This window comes from Camelus bactrianus, chromosome 18 (genome assembly GCF_048773025.1).
Source record: "Camelus bactrianus isolate YW-2024 breed Bactrian camel chromosome 18, ASM4877302v1, whole genome shotgun sequence".
Lineage (NCBI taxonomy): Eukaryota > Metazoa > Chordata > Mammalia > Artiodactyla > Camelidae > Camelus > Camelus bactrianus.
In genome coordinates, this window is record NC_133556.1 from 706,453 (window position 1) to 726,448 (window position 19,996).

The 19,996-nt window shown below is 54.2% G+C and overlaps 1 protein-coding gene across 2 annotated transcripts; it reads right to left on the reverse strand.

Annotated features, from left to right (window-relative positions):
- Positions 1 to 5,324: 5,324 nt before the first annotated feature.
- On the reverse strand, positions 5,325 to 10,593 carry ZFAND2A (zinc finger AN1-type containing 2A). 2 transcript variants are annotated; one of them, XM_074345502.1, is made up of 5 exons: positions 10,330 to 10,593; positions 9,085 to 9,183; positions 8,563 to 8,657; positions 6,931 to 7,062; positions 5,325 to 5,606 (listed from the first exon to the last, which is right to left on the reverse strand). In XM_074345502.1, exons 2-5 carry the CDS (start codon positions 9,137 to 9,139, stop codon positions 5,451 to 5,453), a joined length of 438 nt encoding a protein of 145 aa, XP_074201603.1. In that variant the 5' UTR covers positions 9,140 to 9,183; positions 10,330 to 10,593; the 3' UTR covers positions 5,325 to 5,450. The 2 variants fall into 2 exon arrangements, with proteins under 2 accessions (XP_074201603.1, XP_074201604.1); XM_074345503.1 differs by lacking the exon at positions 10,330 to 10,593 and adding an exon at positions 9,707 to 10,268.
- Between the last annotated feature and the right edge of the window lie 9,403 nt (positions 10,594 to 19,996).

A 19,996-nucleotide genomic window follows, 5' to 3' on the forward strand; every position in this document is an offset into this window, starting at 1 on the left:
CATGGCTCCTCGGGGCTGCTGGTGCCCATGAGGAGGGACTAGAGCACACGAATGTCCATCAGCGGATGAAGAGAGAAACATAACACGGCTCACCCACCCAAGGGAACATGACTCAGCCATGAAAAGGGGTGAAGTTCTGATACCTGTTACACCCTGGATGAACCCTGAACATTATACTGTCAAAGAAGCCAGTCACGAAGCACGAGATAGTGTATGATTCTATTCATAGGAAATGTCCAGAACAGGCAAGTCCACAGAGACAGGAAGCAGACGAGTGACGACCGGAGGCTGGAGGTGGGAGTTCGGGGCAGGGAGAACAGACTGAGTGCTTAACGGGTTCAAAGTTCCCTTTTGGGCGATGAAGATGCTCTGGAACTAGATGGCGGTGATGGTTGCCCAACTCTGTGAACGTACTAAATGCTGCTAAATCAGTCACTTTTAGATGCTTAGAATGGTGAATTTTATGTCGTATGTTTCTCACCACCATGAAGTGTTTGTTCCTCATTTAATGTGGTTGTTATTCATGTAAAAGGTATTTGTGTTCAACTTGTTTGTCTTCAGTTCCAGGCTCCCCTGGCCCTCGGCCATCTTTGTTTTTATCTTATTTATTTTATTAAACTATAGTCAGTTTACAATGTTGTGTTAATGTCTGGTGCACAGCAGAGCGGTTCAGTTATACATGTATATATTCCTTCTCATACTCTACTTTATTGCAGGCCATTGTAAGTTATTGAATACAGTTTCCTGTGCTGTACAGTAGGACCTTGTTTATCTATTTTATGTACAGTAGTGTGTATCTGCAAATCTCAAACGCCCAGTTTATCCCTCCCCACGTTTCACCTTTGGTAACTGAAAGTTTGTTTTCCATGTCTGAGTCTCTTTCTGTTTTGTGAATGTTTGTGTCATTTTTTTAGATTCCACGTATAAATTATACCATATGGTATTTTTCTCTTTCTGGCTCACTTCACTTAGAATGACGATCCCCAGGTCCATCCATGTTGCTGCAAATGGCATTATTTTATTCTTTATTATCGCTGAGTAGTATTCCATTGTATAAATAAACCACAGCTTCTCTATCCAGTCGTCTGTCGATGGACATTTAGGTTGTTTCCATGTCTTGACTGTTGTAAATAGTGCTGCTGTGAACATTGGGGTGCAGGTGCCTTTTTGAATTAGAGTTCCCTCTGGATATACGCCCAGGAGTAGGGTTGCTGGATCATATGGTAAGTCTATTTTTAGTTTTTTGAGGAACCTCCATACTGTCCTCACAGTGGCTGCACCAAACTACATTTCCCCCAGCAGTGCAGGAGGGCTCCCTTTCCTCCACATCCTCTCCAGCGTTCACCGTTTGGGGACTTTTGAATGATGGCCATCTTTGTCGAATTTGGTTGAAAATGTGTAAAACACTAACATGAGTAACCTGCAAACACTGACTTAGGACAGGTGGGCTGGTCGCACCCCTTCTTCCCCAATCCAGGGCGCTTCCCACTGGGAACTAAGGTCACAGACCTCCCTCTCCCGCGTCATGGGAGGCCCTCAGCTGACACCTGGTGGGCGTGGCTGGTACTGCAGCCCTCGCGCCAGCCTGGCGAGCAGGACTGGTCCTGGGAACCCCGAACGCAGCCAGGCTCCGAAACTCCAGAGAAGCAGGAGGGCCCCCGCGGCAGAACGGGCGTCTCCACCCACGGGTGAGGACTTCGGGTCCCGACGACGCGGCTGTCCCAGCAGCAGAGAAAACACCCAGCATATCCACTGGCTCTCACTCCCCACACCAGGAGCCGGACCCAAAATTCTCTCTTGAAAGGTACGGCAGACTCCCTGAAAAGGCTGGCATCCCCCTCACTCGTCCAGCAGAGCAGGGGGACCCAAGGCTGGGCACCGATGCCCCAGGACAGAGCCGGTTCCCTCAGCGAAGCTTCTGTGTCTACCTGAAACTTTCAGCCTGCGCTCCCGGGGCTTCTCCGTCAGGGGACAGGGTGTCTGTGACACCCTCTGTGTCGCTAAGTAGGTGCCCACCACTGTCACCCAGCCCCACCTGTGGCTGTTCTTCGTAGGACAGAAACCTCAGCCAACGTTTACACAAAGTGCCAAGCTCACTCACCACACGGCCGGGACAACCTCACCCCGTGTCGCAGCTCCAGGGGGGCCATCTGCCACCTCATGCTGTGCGAACATTCCCACCGAACCGCCCAGCAGCTGGGGAAGTGAGCCTCTTCCCACCCCGGACATACGGGAACAGAGCACAGGACTCTCTGCTAAGCCTCCTCCCCAAAAAGCACAATTTTCCAAACTCTCTCCTAACACGAGCGTTTTCTATGAAAATTTACAATACACTGGCCTCCCAGTCCCTTGGCACACGGCCACCCCAGCTGACTCCCTTTGCTTAACCTCCTCAGACGGGCAGTTCTCAGGAGATGCTCAACTTCGCTCATTAAAGATGTACATTTAAAGCAAGGTAACACTGTGTTTTTATCACATTAGGGAAAAAAACCAAACCAATAAAACAGCTGATGAGGGTGCGGGGAAACCGATGGAGAGGAAGTTGGTATGACTTTTTGGACAGCAACTTGTCATGTTTGATCAAACCTTGAAACACGTCTCCCTCAGCACAGCAGTGCCATCCAGGAAACTCGTCACCGGCAGACAGTGGAGGGACGGCAGCACCGCCAGCATCCCCACCTGGGAGACCCCCGGGGAGACGCCCCGCCCGCGGTCAAGGCGGCGGGGAGACCACGACCTCCCCCTCTGTGGTGGCAGGAGCTTCGGGATGAACAGCACTGTGCTTTCCTAGCCCGTCACCCCGTCACCCTCCTGTGCCCTTTCTACATCTCTTCACACGGGGCTTCATGGAGAACACTAAGCACTTCGAGCTTCTTAGAAAGCTCTTGGTTACACGGAAATGCTCCAGGCGCAGGTGAGACAGACATGCGGACCCCAAGCGGACCATCCAGGTTGGATGAGTGAGAACAGCGCTAACAGAAACAGAATGCAAGCCCCCAACCTATTTTTACAACTTCTAATAACTACAATTAAAAGAAAACAGAAACAGGTAAAATTCACTTTAATGTTTCCTTTAATCCATCATATCGAAAACACCATCTCAACCTGTAAATATTTTTAACAATGAGAGATTTTCCTTTTTTCCCCGGTATTGTCTCCCAAACCCGGTGTGTTTTAGATTCTCCATTTGAACATTAACCTTTCACGAGAAAGACAGGGTCTATTTTTAGATTCCATAGAATTCACAGTTGAAACAGACTTGCACTCAAGTTCCTGACAAACTTCAGTTCTGTTTCCCAGTAACAGAACCGAGTCCCAGCTCCGCAGCTGCGCTGGCGAGTCTCACGCGTCCTGAGCTGGAGAGGCTCGTGGCTGTCACTGGGGACAGCAGACAGTGGAGAGGCGCTCGGCCCCGCGTGGCCCCCAGGCCGGTGGCAGCGTCCCCAGGCCCAAAAGTGTGAGCAGTGGGGGTCCGGCCAGCCACAGAGCCAGGGACTCGGGGTGGGCACAACACTGTTCTCACAGGCCCCCATGGGGATGCTGGGGTGGGCGCCAGCGTGAGGACCATGGGTCACGCCAGTACCGCAAGACAGGGCGTGGAGACGGCTTCATCATATTCCTGTAGAGCCCCCCACCCCGCACTATATTTTGAGGCTACAAAACCAGAAAAGACAGTAACTGCTCAGATTCTTGTTAATGTGGAGACGTCAGGGACGTCCAGCTGGATGACCCAAGGGTCACGATCAAGACCCACATGATGGCAGTTTGTCCCGTCCTGTCTCCCGACACCCAGGGTCCCAGGAAATGAGGCTCTCGGGGACGGGTACCAACCAGGGCCCTTGCTGTCAGCCCAACACCCGCCGTCAGGTGGCCCTGGGCTGTTCCCTCCCGGGAAGGGGGAGGTGGGCGGGGCCACCTCTGGACAAGGACTCCTGACAGGGTGGGCATGATTCCCCAGCCCTTGCCTGGGCCCAGGTGGCCGATCACCACGGAAGCCACGTCATGAAGACAGTGAAATCAGCTCTGGTGGTTGAAGTGACAGAAGCTTCCAGAAGCCAGGGCCCCTGTCCGACTGGCCTGGGCAGGGCTGCTTGCTGTGACAAGGGGGTCAGTACTGCAGTATAAGAATTACCCAGAATGACAATTAATGGGCAGAAGGGCCGCAGTGGGCAGACCTGGTCACGTCACCGCCTCACTTCCCACCTGAAAGGGGACGAGACAAGAGCGTGTTTTCACATTCGTCCTGGCGAACTAAAGGGCTTGGCTGGCAACAGACGGGCATGAAGTCAGGGTTTCAGGAACTGGCTGGTGGGGGTGCCAGCGCTTGGCCCAGGCTGGAGGGGCAGACGTGCGCCTGAGGCCCGAGAAACATCAAACTCAGGTCCCTGCTCCACCCTTTTCCAGTCGAGCTGCAACTGACGGTGCAGGCGGCTCGAGGGGCCTGCCACTGACGGCACTGTGGCTGCTTTCAACCCCTAGTGGGACAAAGGCCACATCCCTGACAGCAGGTGGGCATTGTGCTCGCCGCTCGGATGTCCCTGAGCCACTGCGCCAGCCGGCTGGCGGCCCACCACCCGCACAGAGAGGTTACGTCCGCGATCCCCGGCCCTGCTGCTCTTACCAGAGGGCCGCACGTGTGGCCCCGGGAGCCTCCACCCGGTCAGGCACAGACCACGTGGGAGGCGGCCTGATGGGGCAGACAGCCGCGGGGCTCCACCGCTGTCCCACAGTGGGTTCAGGCAGGTGTCCCGCTGGCCCGAGGAAGGCGCCCCCGGTAAGAACACCAGGGAAGGGGGTGAACGGTCCCGTCAGAAGACGGTGGGGTCTGACACCCCAGGACAGCAGAATGGGACCATATTTGGAAGCAGAGTGGTTGGAGACACAGGGAGAGAGCTCACAGTGGGGCGCATGGGACCCCAATCCCACGACCAGTGTCCTTATACAGAGTGGACACTTGCGGGGAGCGGGTAGCTCAAGTGGTAAAGTGCGTGCTTCGCGTGCACAAGGGCTTGGGCTCAATCCCCAGTAAATCCTCCAAAAACAAGCAAGTAAATCTAATTACCTCCCCTCAAAAAATAAATAAAAGTCTTTTTAAAAAGTGGGCATTTGGACACTGACATACAGGGAGACGCTGTGGGAAGATAAGAGACCAGGGTGATGCGTCCCCAAGCCAAGGGACAGAGCCACCAGCAGCGCAGGGGGAGGCCCAGGCCAGACCCTCCTCGGGGCCTCGGGAGAGGCCAAGTCCTCCGGCACGGGAGTGAGGACCCTGGCCCCAGAGGCCCCGACAGGGAGCTCCACCTCCGCAGTGACTAGAATCCAGCCCGAGTGTGGAATCTGATTTTAATTGGGATTACACTCATCTGAACTCCCACAGCAAATGCTCAGCACCAACGACGTGGCTGGAAGGACACTCCCAGTCTGTCCGCCCCGCGGCGTGAGCTGGCGCCTCACCCGGCCGGGCCGATGGGGCGGCTCCCGCGCTGGCAGCCGTGGTCCTGGGGGTGGCGATGCTGGATGCAGAAGCTGCCGCGACACTGCTCACAGGTCAGCTGCAGCATCTCCTTCCTGCGGCAGCCCTCCTTCGAGCACCGGAACGTGAAAATCTGAAAAAGCACATGGTGCTGCCACATTTCCCCTGCTGCAAGGAGCAGCTATCTGCCAAGCCCTCCAACGAGACCGTTAACCTTTACACTAGGAACGTTCTTGGCTAAACAGAACGGAGATGTCAAGGTTTCCCCAAAACATGGTTCTGCCAGGGGACAGAGAAGTTGACTGAGGAGACAGGGAAGTTCTAACAGGTGACAGGCACAGCGTGTTAGGTTGCAGACTTGGGAGGTGACTGGGCTTCTCCAGAAATGAGACCAGACCCAGGGCAGTGGGGACGGGAAGTGGAGGGAGGAGGCCGAGCAGGTGGCATCAGACACCGTCCTGGAGGGAGCTGGCTCCAGGGGCCTGGGGACAGGGCAGGTCGGCCTGCCTGTCCAAACCCCCACCACGGCCCCTACACCCTGAGGCCAACCTGGGTCGAACCCAGTGCGAGCAGAGCCCCGCCAGGCCCGGAGAAGGTGCGGTGGAGCCAGGGCCTCGCGTGAAGTCAGCAGGTTCCACCGTGTCCTCCAGGGGGCTGGGGGGCCACGCGCACAGGTGAGCAAAAGCAAGACAACCACCAGGGCCTGCCAACGTCCGCAAGTATGAGCGGGAGCTGGCCCGCAGGAAGCCGGCGGACCGTGCGCCTCCACCAAGATCGGGGGCAACACAGGACAGAGGACACTATGGCCCCCGTGATGCTGGTGGGAGACACCAGAAGGGAGGCCCCATCCTAAGAGGAACGCACAGGGCCCGCCCCAGCTGTGACCTCCAGGTGCTGGGGCCCGGACACCCGGCCGGAAGCCCAGCGCCCAGCTAGCAGGGCGGACAGGCACTGCTGAGCACTGAAAAGTGGGTGAGAGAGATGCCACAGAGGACGCGCAGGTGAGGAAAGGGGGGAGCCCCAGCAAGCCAGACGGGCGCCCAGGAGAGCAGCTGCCGTGGGGCGGGACTTGCTGTCTCTCCAGACGGACAGGCCTGCGACTTCAATGAACATCCTGACACCACCTGAGCGACAGCACTGAGCGTCTGAATCTCACGTCGTTTTGCGTTCCCTAGACGGGGCTCAGGAGAGAAGTGCGCGCTAGCAGAGCGGGGCTAGAGGCCACGCCAGCTCCCTCCCTGGAGAAAAAAGCGAGGCTCCTGTCAAGAAGGCAGCGCCCAGCGCAGACCCCGGCGTTCAGAGAGCACGCCCGCGTGGCTGTGAGCCCGGGCTGACGACAAACCGCTAGGGCTTTATTCTGCACAAGAACTACCCAACCAACCAGCAGGTTACACAGCAGGCCTCCCTTCCCCTCCGGGGACGCGGGCGCCCGCAGTGGACATGGAGCCTGTCCTTACCTTGTCTGTCTTCTTTCCGGGATGGGATTTACAGTCTCCATCCATGTGCTCACTAACCACCACATCTGCCACCTCTCCCTTCTTTACTGGGATCGGGGTGTCACACAGGGGGCACACGGGCACGTGAACATCCTGCAAGTAATGAAAATGAGACGGTATCCCAGATTCAGACAAAACTCACAGAAGGAAAAGGTACAGTGGCACAGCGCTTTCAAAGGCAAACAGCATGGGCACTGACGGGACGCTCACGATGCGGATGCTCGGTTGGCACAGCGGACTAACAGCGAGGCGTCCCTGGAACCCAAGGACAAAGTCTCCTGAGTCTAGTGGAGTTGAAGTGGAACGGACTACTGACTACCCGTGGAAATGACCCTAAGACGGCCAGCCAACGTGGCCACATGGGAGTCTCGCTCCTCAGTCTGGGAAGCACACGGCCCGTCTGAGCTCTCGGGGACACAGCCGTCATCCATCCCAAGACCGGGCCCCAGAGGGACTGGAGGGGGCACCCAGCAGCCGAATGCCCAGCACAGTCAAAAAGACCTTCGAGCCACGGCAGAAGCCGAACTCAGCCCGACGAAAACACCAAGGTGACAAGTGACAGGTCATCACAGGATCCTGGGGGCCTACTGTCTGTATCTGAGCTGGAAAGGCCCCCAGGAGTGCGCCTGCAGTGGCCAGTCCGCCAAGTCAAGGAAGGTGTTACCGGGTGACCTCCAGGCTGACTCTCCCCACAGAGGGACGGCAGAAGGTCCTGTCAACAAACCAGGCAGTCGGGCTGGTCACCAGTGCCAGGTAAACGCGAGTCACCCTCCCTGCCCCCTTGATGAAAACAGCCAAGGGTCAGACTCCAGCCAGCATTGGTCAAAGCACGGAAAGTTAAGTCGCCTGCGTCTCTAACCGGCACAGGGCAAAGCAGCAGGGTGCAGACACCGTGGAGTGCCCGGAACCAAAGTGAACTCGGGCCGGGACCACGTGAGAAGGGAATAATCAAAGCCTTAAACCTCCAGACTCACGCAAGTCAGTTTCCTTACAGCCATCTTTCAGTTCCTTCCTGGCACTGTTTGAGTCACCTAAACAGGATGTCAAGGCTACCCAGGCAAGTAAGCATCCTTAATCCCTACCAGACTAGACACGCGCCGAGCACAGCGTTGTGCTTCCTGGGCCACGTGAAGACAGCTGTCTTCCCTGGTGTGTTGAATCAAAAGGACTAAGTGTTTTAACGTGTAAAGTACGCTTGGAAGATTTGGATACAGCTATTTGACTCCAATTAGGAAATAAAACTTGCTGCTTTCAGAGCTGTGCTGTCCAGAGCTTCCCGCCATGGTGGAAAATCTCCACGTCTTCACTGGAGGTCACCAAACCCAGAAATGTAGCCAGTGTGACTGAGGAAACAAACTCTACAATTTAATTAAAAAAAAATTGGGGGGGGGGCGTACTTATTAATTAATTGAGGTACCAAAGTTTGAACCTAGGACCTCCTGTGTGCTAAGCACACACTCTACCACTGAGCTATACCCTCCCCTCTTTTTAATTTTAAAGTATTAGCTACACGTGGCTGGCGTCCACTATTTAGGACTGAGCAGCTTTAGAGAGTGAGGATCAGAACCTTCTGAACCAAGTATGGCAACTTACCTTCTTGAATGCTAAGGGACATTTATGTGCAGCATAGATGAAGTGATCTTTACAGAAGTCCTGTGTACACGCGTCACATTTTAATGGAAGAAAATCTGAAAACAAAATAGTAAACCATTTGAAAGACTAGAACCGAAGAATTACCGATCACATTAAACAGGTATTTACTTTCACTGAGTTGTCCTCAAGGTATCACACAAGAAAAAACCGGGGGTTATAAACTTCACAATTCCACCAACACTGAAGACCTGCACAGCTATCTTTTCAAAAGAGATCCCATCTCTCATGGTATCACGTATTTAAGGCTGCGCACTTAAATCTATTTGGCCCTGGCAGCCAGCCTTGCATCTGGCAGTAGGTAGATGCTAAATAAAAATGCTGAACACAACCCAAACCTCAGGCCAGCATCCCATTACTGAGAGGCCAGAAAGGCCAAAACCCACAGAACAGCTGATGAAGCCGGGATCCAGCTCTTCCCACAAGACAGCCATCCTTCATCGGTGTTCTCTTAAAAATGCTCACCCAGCTTCTTGCAAGTCTTCTCTGAGCAATGCTTCCCCAAATCAGGAAACTCCATGATGAGAAAGTGTCCCAAACACAGTTGGCAGAGTGGAATGTCACCTACAAGAATTAGAAACAATGAGGAGGAAAGCAATGCCGGCCCTCACTACAGTCACCAGGATCTCCTACGCAGAGGGGTCCCAGTAAACACACACTGCAAGGAGCATCAAGTGCCAGGTCATCCTGGGCCCACGAATTATTGTTTTCTAGCAAAGAGGGAAACAGGAGTTTTAGCCTAAGCACCAGCTCCCATTAGGAGATGGGCTATTTTTCAGTCCTTTTAATTCCAAGTTTATGTACCTCACCTGGAATTCAGGTTTTCATTAATCTGTATCCTGACTCATATTGACAGGGACTTGCCATATTCAATGTACACAGCGGCCAGAGAAAATTACAGCCTTGTAAACTTTAACAATTTCATCTATTGAATTTACTTGTTGACATAAACAAAACTCCGTTACCAGGTGCTAAATCACGTTAATTGACTACACTATCCCGGAGAGATTCCACTCAGTCCCTCGCTGCTCTTTAACTCCCTTGTGCATCGAGCTTTACTTAGAACTTAGTCCTTAATGACATGTACCTGGAACCGACCACGGGCAAGGGCAAGACGTTAATTCACCGGTGGAAAATTACTGCACGTGAGACAACTGAAGCCCACAGCACGCCTCATAGGGTCCCCTCCGCCATCTCGTACCCGCCAAACCTTCCGAAGCTCTTGCCCCTCCCAGAACACACATCCCCGGCCCTCTTCTGGACCTGCCCATCAGCCCGCTGCCCTCCCGGGAGCGTCTCCCACGCTGTCCCCCAAGCCTGGAACACTCCGGCCACAGCTAACACCACTCTGGCCCTCGAGCCTCTATTTAAAGCATCACTTTCTCCAAAAGGCCTTTCCTACCACCTCCCCCGCTCTGCAATCCCTTCCCCAGCACCCCACTCCTCTTCGTCGTCTACACTCGGCTCCACGGAGCGCAGCACTAGAGTCGGGGCTGCCCACAGCCGTGTCGAAGAGCCGGTGAGTCCCGGCAACCCCGAGGGTGTGCTCGGAGAGCTCTCCACCAAGGGCCGACATCAGCCCCGACGGGGTCTCGCTCTCCGCGCGGCGGCTGCGGTGTGAGGGTCCCGTTCCGCTGGGCCAGTAACACCCCGGTCGTCCGAGGTTCACGGCCCCGCCTGACCCGCGCCCCGGCGCCCCTGGCCCCGTACCTGGCCCCGTCGGACGCCCGCGCAGCCGCGGCGGGGAGCGGAAGGTGGCGGAGACCGAGAGCTCTGTCTCCCTGTCAGTGCTCAGCCGCCGAGGACAAGGCCGAAAGGACGAGGGAAACGGACTCCGAGCAGCAGCTGCGAACAGCCAGGGTCCGCGGTAAGGGCAGCATCGCGCCGTGGGCGAGTCCCCGCCATTTATTCGCACCCGCCGGACTAGCCGGCCTACGCGGCCAGGGCGCTTCCGGCGCGCCCCGACGACGTCACGGCCGGGCTGCCCAATCCCGTCCCGCCGCAGCCAGGCGACCCCAGTGCGCCTCGGTACGTCACCGCCGGGCCGGCCAATCCCGCCAGGAGGCCCGCGCACTCCCCGCCCCTTCTCGAATAGTCTGGCAGCCTCTGGGCCGCCGAGTCACGGTGAGACGGCTCTGCGCAGGCGCACTGGGCGGGCCCCGGCGAGGAGGGCTGAGTCAGGGCGGGCGGGGCCGCGGCCGGGCGGGGGCGCGTAGGGGTCCCGGAGGAAGGGCCTGTTACAAGCCTGAGTCACAGTGACTTCCGACGGCAGCCGAGCGGCGGGGAGAGTCCCGGGAGCCCCTCCGTCAGCTCCTCCGAGGTTCCCCAGGGGTCAGCGTTCCCCCTGGTTTTCTCCGTCACCCCCCCCCCCCCCGTACGTGTTTGTGCACTTGGTTCTGTCGACACCTGCGGATTCAGCCAACCGTGCATCCCAAGTATTGGGAAAGAGACAAAGTTACAGAAAGCGGAAGCTGCTGGCGACTCTTGCCACAGTATTTACATCGTGTTAGATGTTACAAGCGACCTAGGGACGATTTAAAGCACACACCTGAGTAGATCGTATGCAAATACTGCTGGAATTTTCTATAAGGGACTTGAGCATCTGTGGGTGTGAATGTCCCCGGGGGTCCTGGAACCAGGCCCCCCGGGGGACACAGGATGCAGGGAGGAAAGTGTCCCAGCCCATTCCGTTTTGTAAAGGCCCACTCACGCTGAGTTACCTGGTGCTCCTAGGACAGCGCCTCCAGGGGAAGTACGGGGTTAGGTTCCCGAGAGCCTCTGGTCACGTTCTCATCAAGCAACCTTTTGCTGACCTTCTGCGTGTGTTTCTGTTTAAAGGCATGTTGTTTAATGTGTGTTGTTCATTTGTTAACACTGAACTCAGCTCACCTGATACAAGTATATTCTCCAAAATGTACACCACAGTCTTCTTGAGTTGAGGAAACTAGACAGCACTTGAGAACCGGCTTGGGGCCAGTTTAGAAAAGTCTCCATCAAGGACAAAAATGCAGAAACCATGGCACTACATCAGCCGCAGAAAAGGGCACTTGCTTACAGTATCAGAACTGAAAGAAGGCGGCACCTGTCACCTTGTTCAGCCTCCACTGGTGGGGCGAGTCACATTTCTCACCACCTGCAGGTGTCTGCAAGTAACTGTGGAAGCACTACAAACACCGACTTTGGAGTCACAGATACACTTTAGCAAGTAGGCAAATTCACATACTGGGAAACCACAGACACTGAGGACGGACTGTGTGTGTGTGTGTGTGTGTGTGTGTGTGTGTGTGTGTGTGTGTGTGTGTGTGTGTGTGTGTGTGTGTTTATATATGTATGTGCCATTTTCTTAGTCTTTTCTGAACCATTTGAGACCACGATGGAACCTGGATGCCCCATCAACCCCAAATATACCAGTGTATATTTCTCAAAAGCAGACACGCCTACACAAAGACCACATTATCAAAGATCACAGCCTTTCGCTCACAGAAGCTGACTCTTGGGCTGGTCCATCCAGGAACAGAATCACGTCATGTTTTCTAGGTAGTCACAGCACAGAAGTGGAGCTGTGCTCATCGCAGGCCCAGGATTGCAATCCATCCTGCTGTGGGTGATGTGAGTCCTCATGACTGAGTCAGACTGGTAATGTCTGCGAGGCTTCTCCATTTTTTCATCTGTGAATTGGTTAGTATTTTGTAGGGAGAGATTCCGAGATCCTGCCAGGATGTTCTCCATCACCCTCTGCAACCTTACCCTCCATCAGTGAAACACTGGTCAGTGCCACGTGGTGCTTTTTAGAATGTCCATCATTTCCTCTATGTTCACGAGTTGGCCTTCTACTCTAAGGGAGAGGTTTCCCTTCTCTGTTTATTTGTTAACACTAACTCTAACCCTAAGAACCAGAATTCACCCCCAGCATCGGGGAAGTTCAGGAGAACATGTGGAAGTGGACAGCCAGGGCTTTGCCAGACATGGCCTTGGCCCACGTCTGACCCTGATTACCAGGTCCTGACCTGCTCAAGGCCACGCCAAGCTGTCCTGAGAACCAAAGACCATCAAGTCAGAATTTTAAAAGGCAGCTTTTTTTTTTTTTTTTGTCAGTAACTGAACCTCTGCATTCTTATAGAGAGGTGCCACCAAGCACAAGCCAGGTGACCACCATGCACCTAGGTTTCTTACCAGATCACGATTAAGGGCTTCCTAAGGTGTCCTCTGAGAATTGCCCGGTGGTCGGCAAGGAGGAAGGACTTTGTGATACTTCCGACACCCTCAGGGGCAGGAAGGCTGACCTCAGAGCCTTAGTTAGCAAACCTCAAGAAGTCTACATGGTGGCGAGGAGGGTATAGCTCAGTGGTAGAATGCATGCTTAGTATGCACGAGGCCCTAGTTTCAATCCCCAGTACCGCCAATAAAATTTTTCTAATTAAAAATTTAAAACATTTTAAATTAAAAATGTAAAAAATTTACTTGAAAGGAAGAGGACAGAGTGAGCCCTTGGGCTCAAGGTCACCTATGAGTAGCCTTGGAAACCGCCCCTGTCAGTCTGCCTTTCACGTGAGCACTCTGGGTCTCTATCAGTTTTCCAGTGGTACGACCATTTGGCTGTGATATTTGCTAACTCGTCTCATGACATATGAAGAATCAAATTTCTGCTCTGAAAGATCCTCCTCCCAGCTTAGGGAAAATACTAGAAGAATGGTTTGGTTTAGGAGGATCTTGGCTTAAGCCTTTATAATGACATTGCTACCTCTACTGTCCGTTTTGACCACATCCATCGTTCTCTACAAATTAATGAATGTGCACAATGCACCTGCAAGGTAAAATGGGTGTAAGTCCTCTTGGACCACTTGGAATTGACCATTAGTCCTTGCCAGACATCTTACCAGCACAACCTCCTACAAGGAAGGAGCTGGGCTATTGCGACCAGACGCGGAGGGATGCGATAGACCCAGGGCACGCAGGCAGCCACCCTGGCGTCAAGGGACCAAATATTTGCTCACCTTGTGCTTTCTACTGAAAGATTAACGATCAAAAGGCGAAAACTGATTAAATAAAATTCAAAGTTTATGACAAGACAAAAAAAATTTAAATTTTTTTCTTCACCTATTTGGGCCTCCTCCCCAGGCCACCCCCGCCCTTTGGTGTGTTTTGCATCTGCTTAACCAGACCTCCTTAGGCGATAACCTTCCTCCTTAATCTTGTAAGGGGCCGTGATGGCCCGTGACCCACTGCTAGCTTTGTACGTATGAATCTGGATTGTGCAAAATCATCATTTGGTCTTCACCCTGTGTTGGTTCCTGAGTGGGTTCTGAGTTAGTAATAACCAGCCTGGTTCCCCAGTGACGCAACATCCCTTTCCCAGCCAGGCCCCTCAGCCACTCCCTGGCATCACTGCATTAAACATTAAAGCCGCCCACGATCTGGCAGCCCCATTCTGGAAACAGCAGCAGAGATTTTGAGGAGTAGCTCCGGCTGGCTGGCTGCTAGGGTTGTTCGTTATTTTAATCCATGCTTATCGGCTCATTTTTCCCACAAATGTTAGTTTGAATTGAGAGGGATTCAGTTCCCCATGTGGCTTGGAGGAAAGGAGGGCTGCCATTAGTGCTGGTTGCCACACCTAAGGGTGGACACTGACACAGGTGGTCTGCACCTCATCCATGTCGTCTTCCCTTTAGCCCACTGGGGACACTCAGGCCATTGTGGACCCTCCCAGAGCAGGACTCCTCTTGGCGAGACTCCCTGAGCACTGACCTCCGTGACGCCAGGAGTCCGTAGCCACGGGGAGGGGGCCGCCTGCTGTGGCAGCTGCCCTGGTCATCACTTGACTCAGGTTTATAGGCAGTGTCATTTATACAGATGTTTTCTTCCTGTCTCTTTGTTGCTGAGCAGCGTGGGTTTGGCCATTCCAGGAGCAGTGATTAGATCTAGAGAGTTCTGCCTGGGGGAGAGGAAGTGAGGGGAGAGCGTGAGCTGGGAAGGGGCAGGGGAGGCAGGTGCGAGCCCCTGGGCAGCGGCCCCTGCCAGCCCCCTGAGGCCCCCGCAGCACCAGCAACCCCCTGGATTGTTTTTTGGAAAAACGCTCTGTGCTCTTCTCTGCCAGCAATTGAAACTATAAAACTATAATTGTAGCAATAAATTACCAAGCCCTTCCCAACAGGCGCCTGGTCACAGGCAGCGGGGGCTCTGGGCCTGGTCAGCAGGGCAGCCCGGAGACCCCTGCTCAGCCCAGCCCCTCCAGCCCCGGCGGGAGCAGCTCCAGACAGCTTCGTGCTGGAATTCCGTTTCAGGGCGTTGGCGGGGACAGCCTGTGTTGTATCCCTGACACCTTAGGGTTCCCCTGGACAGCCAGCGGAGCCCGGCCGAGGCTGAAGGCGAGGGGCGTCGGGTCACCCAGTGAGTCACCGGCAGTGCCCGCCATCTCTGCCGTTTCAGAGTTAGGACAGGGCCAACGGTTTGGCATCGCAGGGAAGGAGCCTCCCCTCCCCCACTGCACACGTGGACCGGGACTTTGGAATCCTGTCCGGCAACCGCGCCAGTGTAAGCCGAGGAGGAAGTGGGCTCTGACGTGTGGGTCACTGCCTCTTTCTGGCCGGCAGGCGGACCAAGGCGGTGGAGCTCTTCCTGGATCCAAACCCACCCTCCAGGGGTTCACCTCGTGCGCCGAAGCTCCTTTCTTTCCAGTTGTCTCCCAGTTTTTTGTCCTACTCCCGAGGGGGCAGAGGTGGCCTTGCTGGAAGCCAGAGAGAGCAGTTAGCGGTGAGGCTGCCAGGGTGGGACTGGACAGGCTGCAGCTGCTCCGCATGGAGCCCCCATGGGGGTTGGACACACGATGGCTGGACATCGTCCGCGTGGACAGCCGGACTCCCTACTGGGTTTTCCAGTGACCCGGTTCCTTCTGGCTTGGGATGGGTTTGCAGCTCTGACCATGGATGTGGGCAGCCCGGGTTGAAGGTCTGGTCTCCAAGGCCAGTGCGGTGGTCACCATGAGCCCCCACTGGCTGTCCCCAGCCAGCGGGGACCTCTTGTCTGTCCTGGGCTCTCACGTGTCCAGTAGCGCCATCTGTCTTTTCTCTAAGAGCGTCCAGCATGCAAGTGCTTCGTTCACCCGGTGGTCACTGACTCGGCACGTCCCAGGGGCCCTGAAAGCTTGTCCAGAGGGCACCTTAGAAACCTTGGCAGCTGAAGTCCATTCCCGTTCAGTTCACGCCGGAAAGAGGGGCAAAGAGGCCGGGATGGTACCCTACGAACCAGGACAGCAGAGCTTCTGCAGAGTGTGGGGGGATGCCCGGGTCGGAGAGCGGCGCTCCGCGGAATGGGCGCAACGGGCAGTTCTGCCAGAACTCAAGCCGCCCAACCCCGCGATCAGGGGAGAAGCAGGCGGGCCCCAGCCCCCGCAGGCCGTGCTCACGCGGCCCCGCCCCTCCCCGTCGGGCCGAACGGTCTCCTTTGGTAAAAGCAGAAACACGTTTAACATCGGTCACCTGCTTCCCACAGTAATAACGCAGTCACTCAGTTCCCGTGGGCGGAGCCACGGGAGACGCGGGGGGAGCCCTTAGAAACCGCTCTGGCTGCGCTGGGCAGGGTCCATGGGAGGCGCCGTGAAGGGTGTGTGATGTGCCCAGCGTGAAACCTCACTCCACGCCCCAATCTTTGTCACCCAGCAGAAAGCCTGGCTTTCTCCCTACCGAGCAAACAGAACGTGTGTTTCCATGTGAGCCTGAGGAGGGCGTCGTGTCGCTGGGGCGTCGGGCACTGGACGCAGGCGCTTTGTGGACTTGGAGCATCCTCAGGTCAAGAGGCACTGGGATACAGGAGGTGGACCAGCATGCGGCCGTCTGCCAGCCACTCGGTGAAGCACGGAATTTACATCAACAGCACGTTGTTGCTTGAGGTTTTGCTGTTCTATTGTGGTTAAAAAAAAATAACCTACAATTGACGGTAGTAACCATTTTTAAGTGTACAGGACGGTTGTGTTAACTACATGCACGCTGTTGTGCAGAGGGTCTCTAGAACTTTCCATCTTCTCAAACTGAGACTCTGTCCCCATTAAACACTCACTCCCCTCCCCTAGCCCCCGGCCCTGCCCTCTGCTTTCTGTCTGTGAATCTGCCTCCTCCAGGGACTCACAAAAGTGTGGTCACGCAGTGTCTGTCCTGTGTCTGGCTTATGTCACTGAGCACCGTGTCCTCGAGGTCCCTCCACACTGCAGCAGACGTCAGAGTTCCCCTCCTTCTTACAGCTGAACAATATTCCAGTGTGTGGATGGACCCCACTGTGTTTATGCATCTTCCACTGACGGACACCTGGGTTGCTTCCGCCTTTGGGTTATTGTGAATAACGCTGCTGTGAACGTGGTGTGCAAACCAGTTGCTGGTTTTAAAGAAACACCTCAACCTTCTGAATCAGAACTTTCCTGGATATCGATGTTCTATGACTGACACGCAGAGGAGCGCGCCCGATGGTAGTGCCGCGGCTGTTTTAACGTCCTTGGAGACATAATGCTCTGATTGTTTTAGATCAAACAGGAGTCTCCCCCCGGGAGGCTCAGCCAAGTGAATAAACCACTAAAGCAGCCACCTTTTAGATTCTCAAAGGCCCTGAAAATGGAGACGACTTTTGTTCCTGTGAACAGAAAGACAAGTCTTGTAGGCAGGTGATGCAGCAAAGAGAGAAGCGAGGGCTGCCTGCTGCTGCCCTGCTCTGTGTCCGCGAGGTGGCCCTCCTCGGGGAACTGAGGGTCAGGAGGCAGGGAGAGGTGCCCGGGGCCGGCGGGGGACCCGGGCCCTGGGCTCAGCACGGACAGGGACCCGCCGCAGCCCTTGCTCCGCTCACACGCCTTGCGTTAGGCTTTAGGTAAATCTGCAGTCTGCGGGGCGCACACAGTGCCCTGTCCGCCCCGGCGTGGACGCAGGGGCTGCTGGCCCAAAGCCCGGTTTCCACCCCACAGCCACGTCTCTGCCCCTCTCCCGGGCCCCGGCCAGCGCCTGGTGTCCACACGCCCTCAGGCAGCAAGCGCCGGTGTGCACGCGGCAAGAGTAAGTCTGATGCGATGGATTCTGGCCCCGAAGGCTGGCGATCAACCTCCCTCAGCCTTCCTGGCTCCTCCTTCATCGACGACACCCCGGGGCAGCGTCTTAACACTCAACAGCTGGGCCGCACCTCCCGGACGCCGAGACACCGCACCAGGCACGGTGATCCCGGCTGGGAAACGGGTGAGCTGATACCAACACGCTGCTAGTAACTCAAATCCGAAGTTCATGCTGAAGTTCTCTCTGCGACGTCCAGTTCTACGGGCCTTGACAAATGCGTACCGTCCTGCCTCCGCCGTTACGTTATCGCTCAAAAGAGCCTCCCTGAGCCCCGCCCGCGCGTCCTGCCCGCCCCAGCCGCTGGCCACCAGCACCCTGCTCGCTGTGGCCGCAGTCTGCCTGCTCCAGGCTGCCGTGGGGTGGACTCAGGCAGTGTGTGGCTTTCAGACGGGCTCCTTTCGCTTCGTGATGGATGCGTTTAAGGTTCCTCCCTGTCTCTTCAGGGCCCGAGAGCGTGTTTCTTTTTAAGCACTGAACAGCACGCCACCGCTGCGTGGACCGCAGTTCATTTACCCATTCACCTGTTGAAGGACATCCGGTCACCTCCAGGTTTTGCGATTATGAGTAAAGCTGCCTTAGACATTCACGTGCTGGCTTTTGTGTGGACGCATGTTTCAGTTCAAGTGGGTGAATACTTGGGAGTGTGGCTGCTGGATCGTGTGGTAAGAGTGCGCTTGGCTCTGTAAGAAATCGCCACCCCGTCTTCCACCGGCAACGACTGGGAGCTCCTGCTGCCCTATGTCTTTACCAGCGTTTAGTGCTGCCTGTGTTTTCGCTTCCAGCCATCCTAGTAAGTGCACAGTGGTGTCGTGTTGCTGTTTTAACGTGCGTTTCCCTGGCATCGTGCGCGTGGAACATCCTCTCGCAAGCTTACTTACCATCTGTATCTTCCTTGGTGAAGTCTGTGCAGCCCTTCCACCCAGTTCTAAAATGGGTTGTTTTCTTCTTGTTGCACTTAATTTAAGAATTCCTTGCATAGTCTAAATGCAAGCTCTTTATCAGATCCTTGCTTTGTAAATCTCTTCCCCCAGTCTGTGGCTGGCCTTCACTCTTTTAGCATGGTTTTCACAGAGCAGAAGGTTTTCATTTTAATGAAGTCCAACTTATCAATATTTTCTTTCACAGATCAGGTTCTTGGTGCTGTATTTAACACTTCATCACCAGCAAAAACAGACATATGGATCAGTGGAACAGAAGAGAGAGCCCAGAAATAAACCCACAGACCTATGGTCAATTAATCTTCAACAAAGGAGGCAAGAACACACAATGGAGAAAAGACAGCCTCTTCAGCAAGTGGTGCTGGGAAAGCTGGACAGCTGCATGTAAATCAATGAAGTTAGAACACTTAGTACATCATACACAGAAATAAACTCAGAGTGGCTTGAAGACTTAAACATAAGACAAGGCACCACAGAACTCCTAGAAGCAAACAGGCAAAACATTCTCTGACATAAATCTCAGCAGTGTTCTCCTAGGTCGATGTCCTAAGGCAATAGAAATAAAAGCAAAAATAAACAAATGGGACCTAATCAAACTTACACGTTTTGCACAGCAGAAGGAAACTATAAACAAAATGAAAAGACAATCTATGGACTGGAGAAAGTATTTGCAAATGATGTGACCAACAAGGGCTTAATTTTCAAAATATACAGACAGTTCACATAACTCAAAATGAAAAAAAACTCAATCAAAAAAAAAGGACAGAAGACTTAAATATGTATTTCTCCAGACAAGACATACAGATGGCAACAGGCACGTGGAAACATGCTTAGCATCGCTAATTATCAGAGAAATGCAAATCAAAACCACAATGAGGCATCACCTCACACCGGTCAGAAGGGCCATCATCAAAAAGTCTACAAATAATAAACGCTGGAGAGGGTGTGCAGAAAAGGGAGCCCTCCCACACTGCTGGTGGGAATGCAGTTTGGTGCAGCCACTGTGGAGAGCAGTCTAGGGGTTCCTTAAAAAACTAAAAATTAAGTTATCATATGATCCAGCAATCCCACTCCTGGGCATATAACTGGAAAAGATACACGCACTCTGATGTTCGTAGCAGCGCTATTCACAATAGCCAAGACGTGGAAACAACCTTAATGTCCATGGACAGGTGACTGGTTGAAGAAGACATGATAGATACATAAAATGAAATGCTACTCAGCCATTAAAAAAGAATGAAACAATGCCATTGCAGCAACATGGATGGACCTCGAGATTATTATACTGAGTAAAGTAAGTCAGAGAAAGACAAATATTACATCACTTAGATGTATAATCTTAAAAAAAAAATACAA

What these genes read in the sequence shown, in the direction of transcription:
- ZFAND2A (XM_074345502.1), bottom strand. Translation starts at nt 9,139, where the DNA reads ATGGAGTTTCCTGATTTGGGGAAGCATTGCTCAGAGAAGACTTGCAAG. An exon ending in GAAGACTTGCAAGAAGCTGG is followed by an intron (nt 8,658 to 9,084) that starts GTGAGCATTTTT and finishes TTTTGTTTTCAG; the next exon opens with ATTTTCTTCCATTAAAATGT. An exon ending in GTCCCTTAGCATTCAAGAAG is followed by an intron (nt 7,063 to 8,562) that starts GTAAGTTGCCAT and finishes CATTACTTGCAG; the next exon opens with GATGTTCACGTGCCCGTGTG.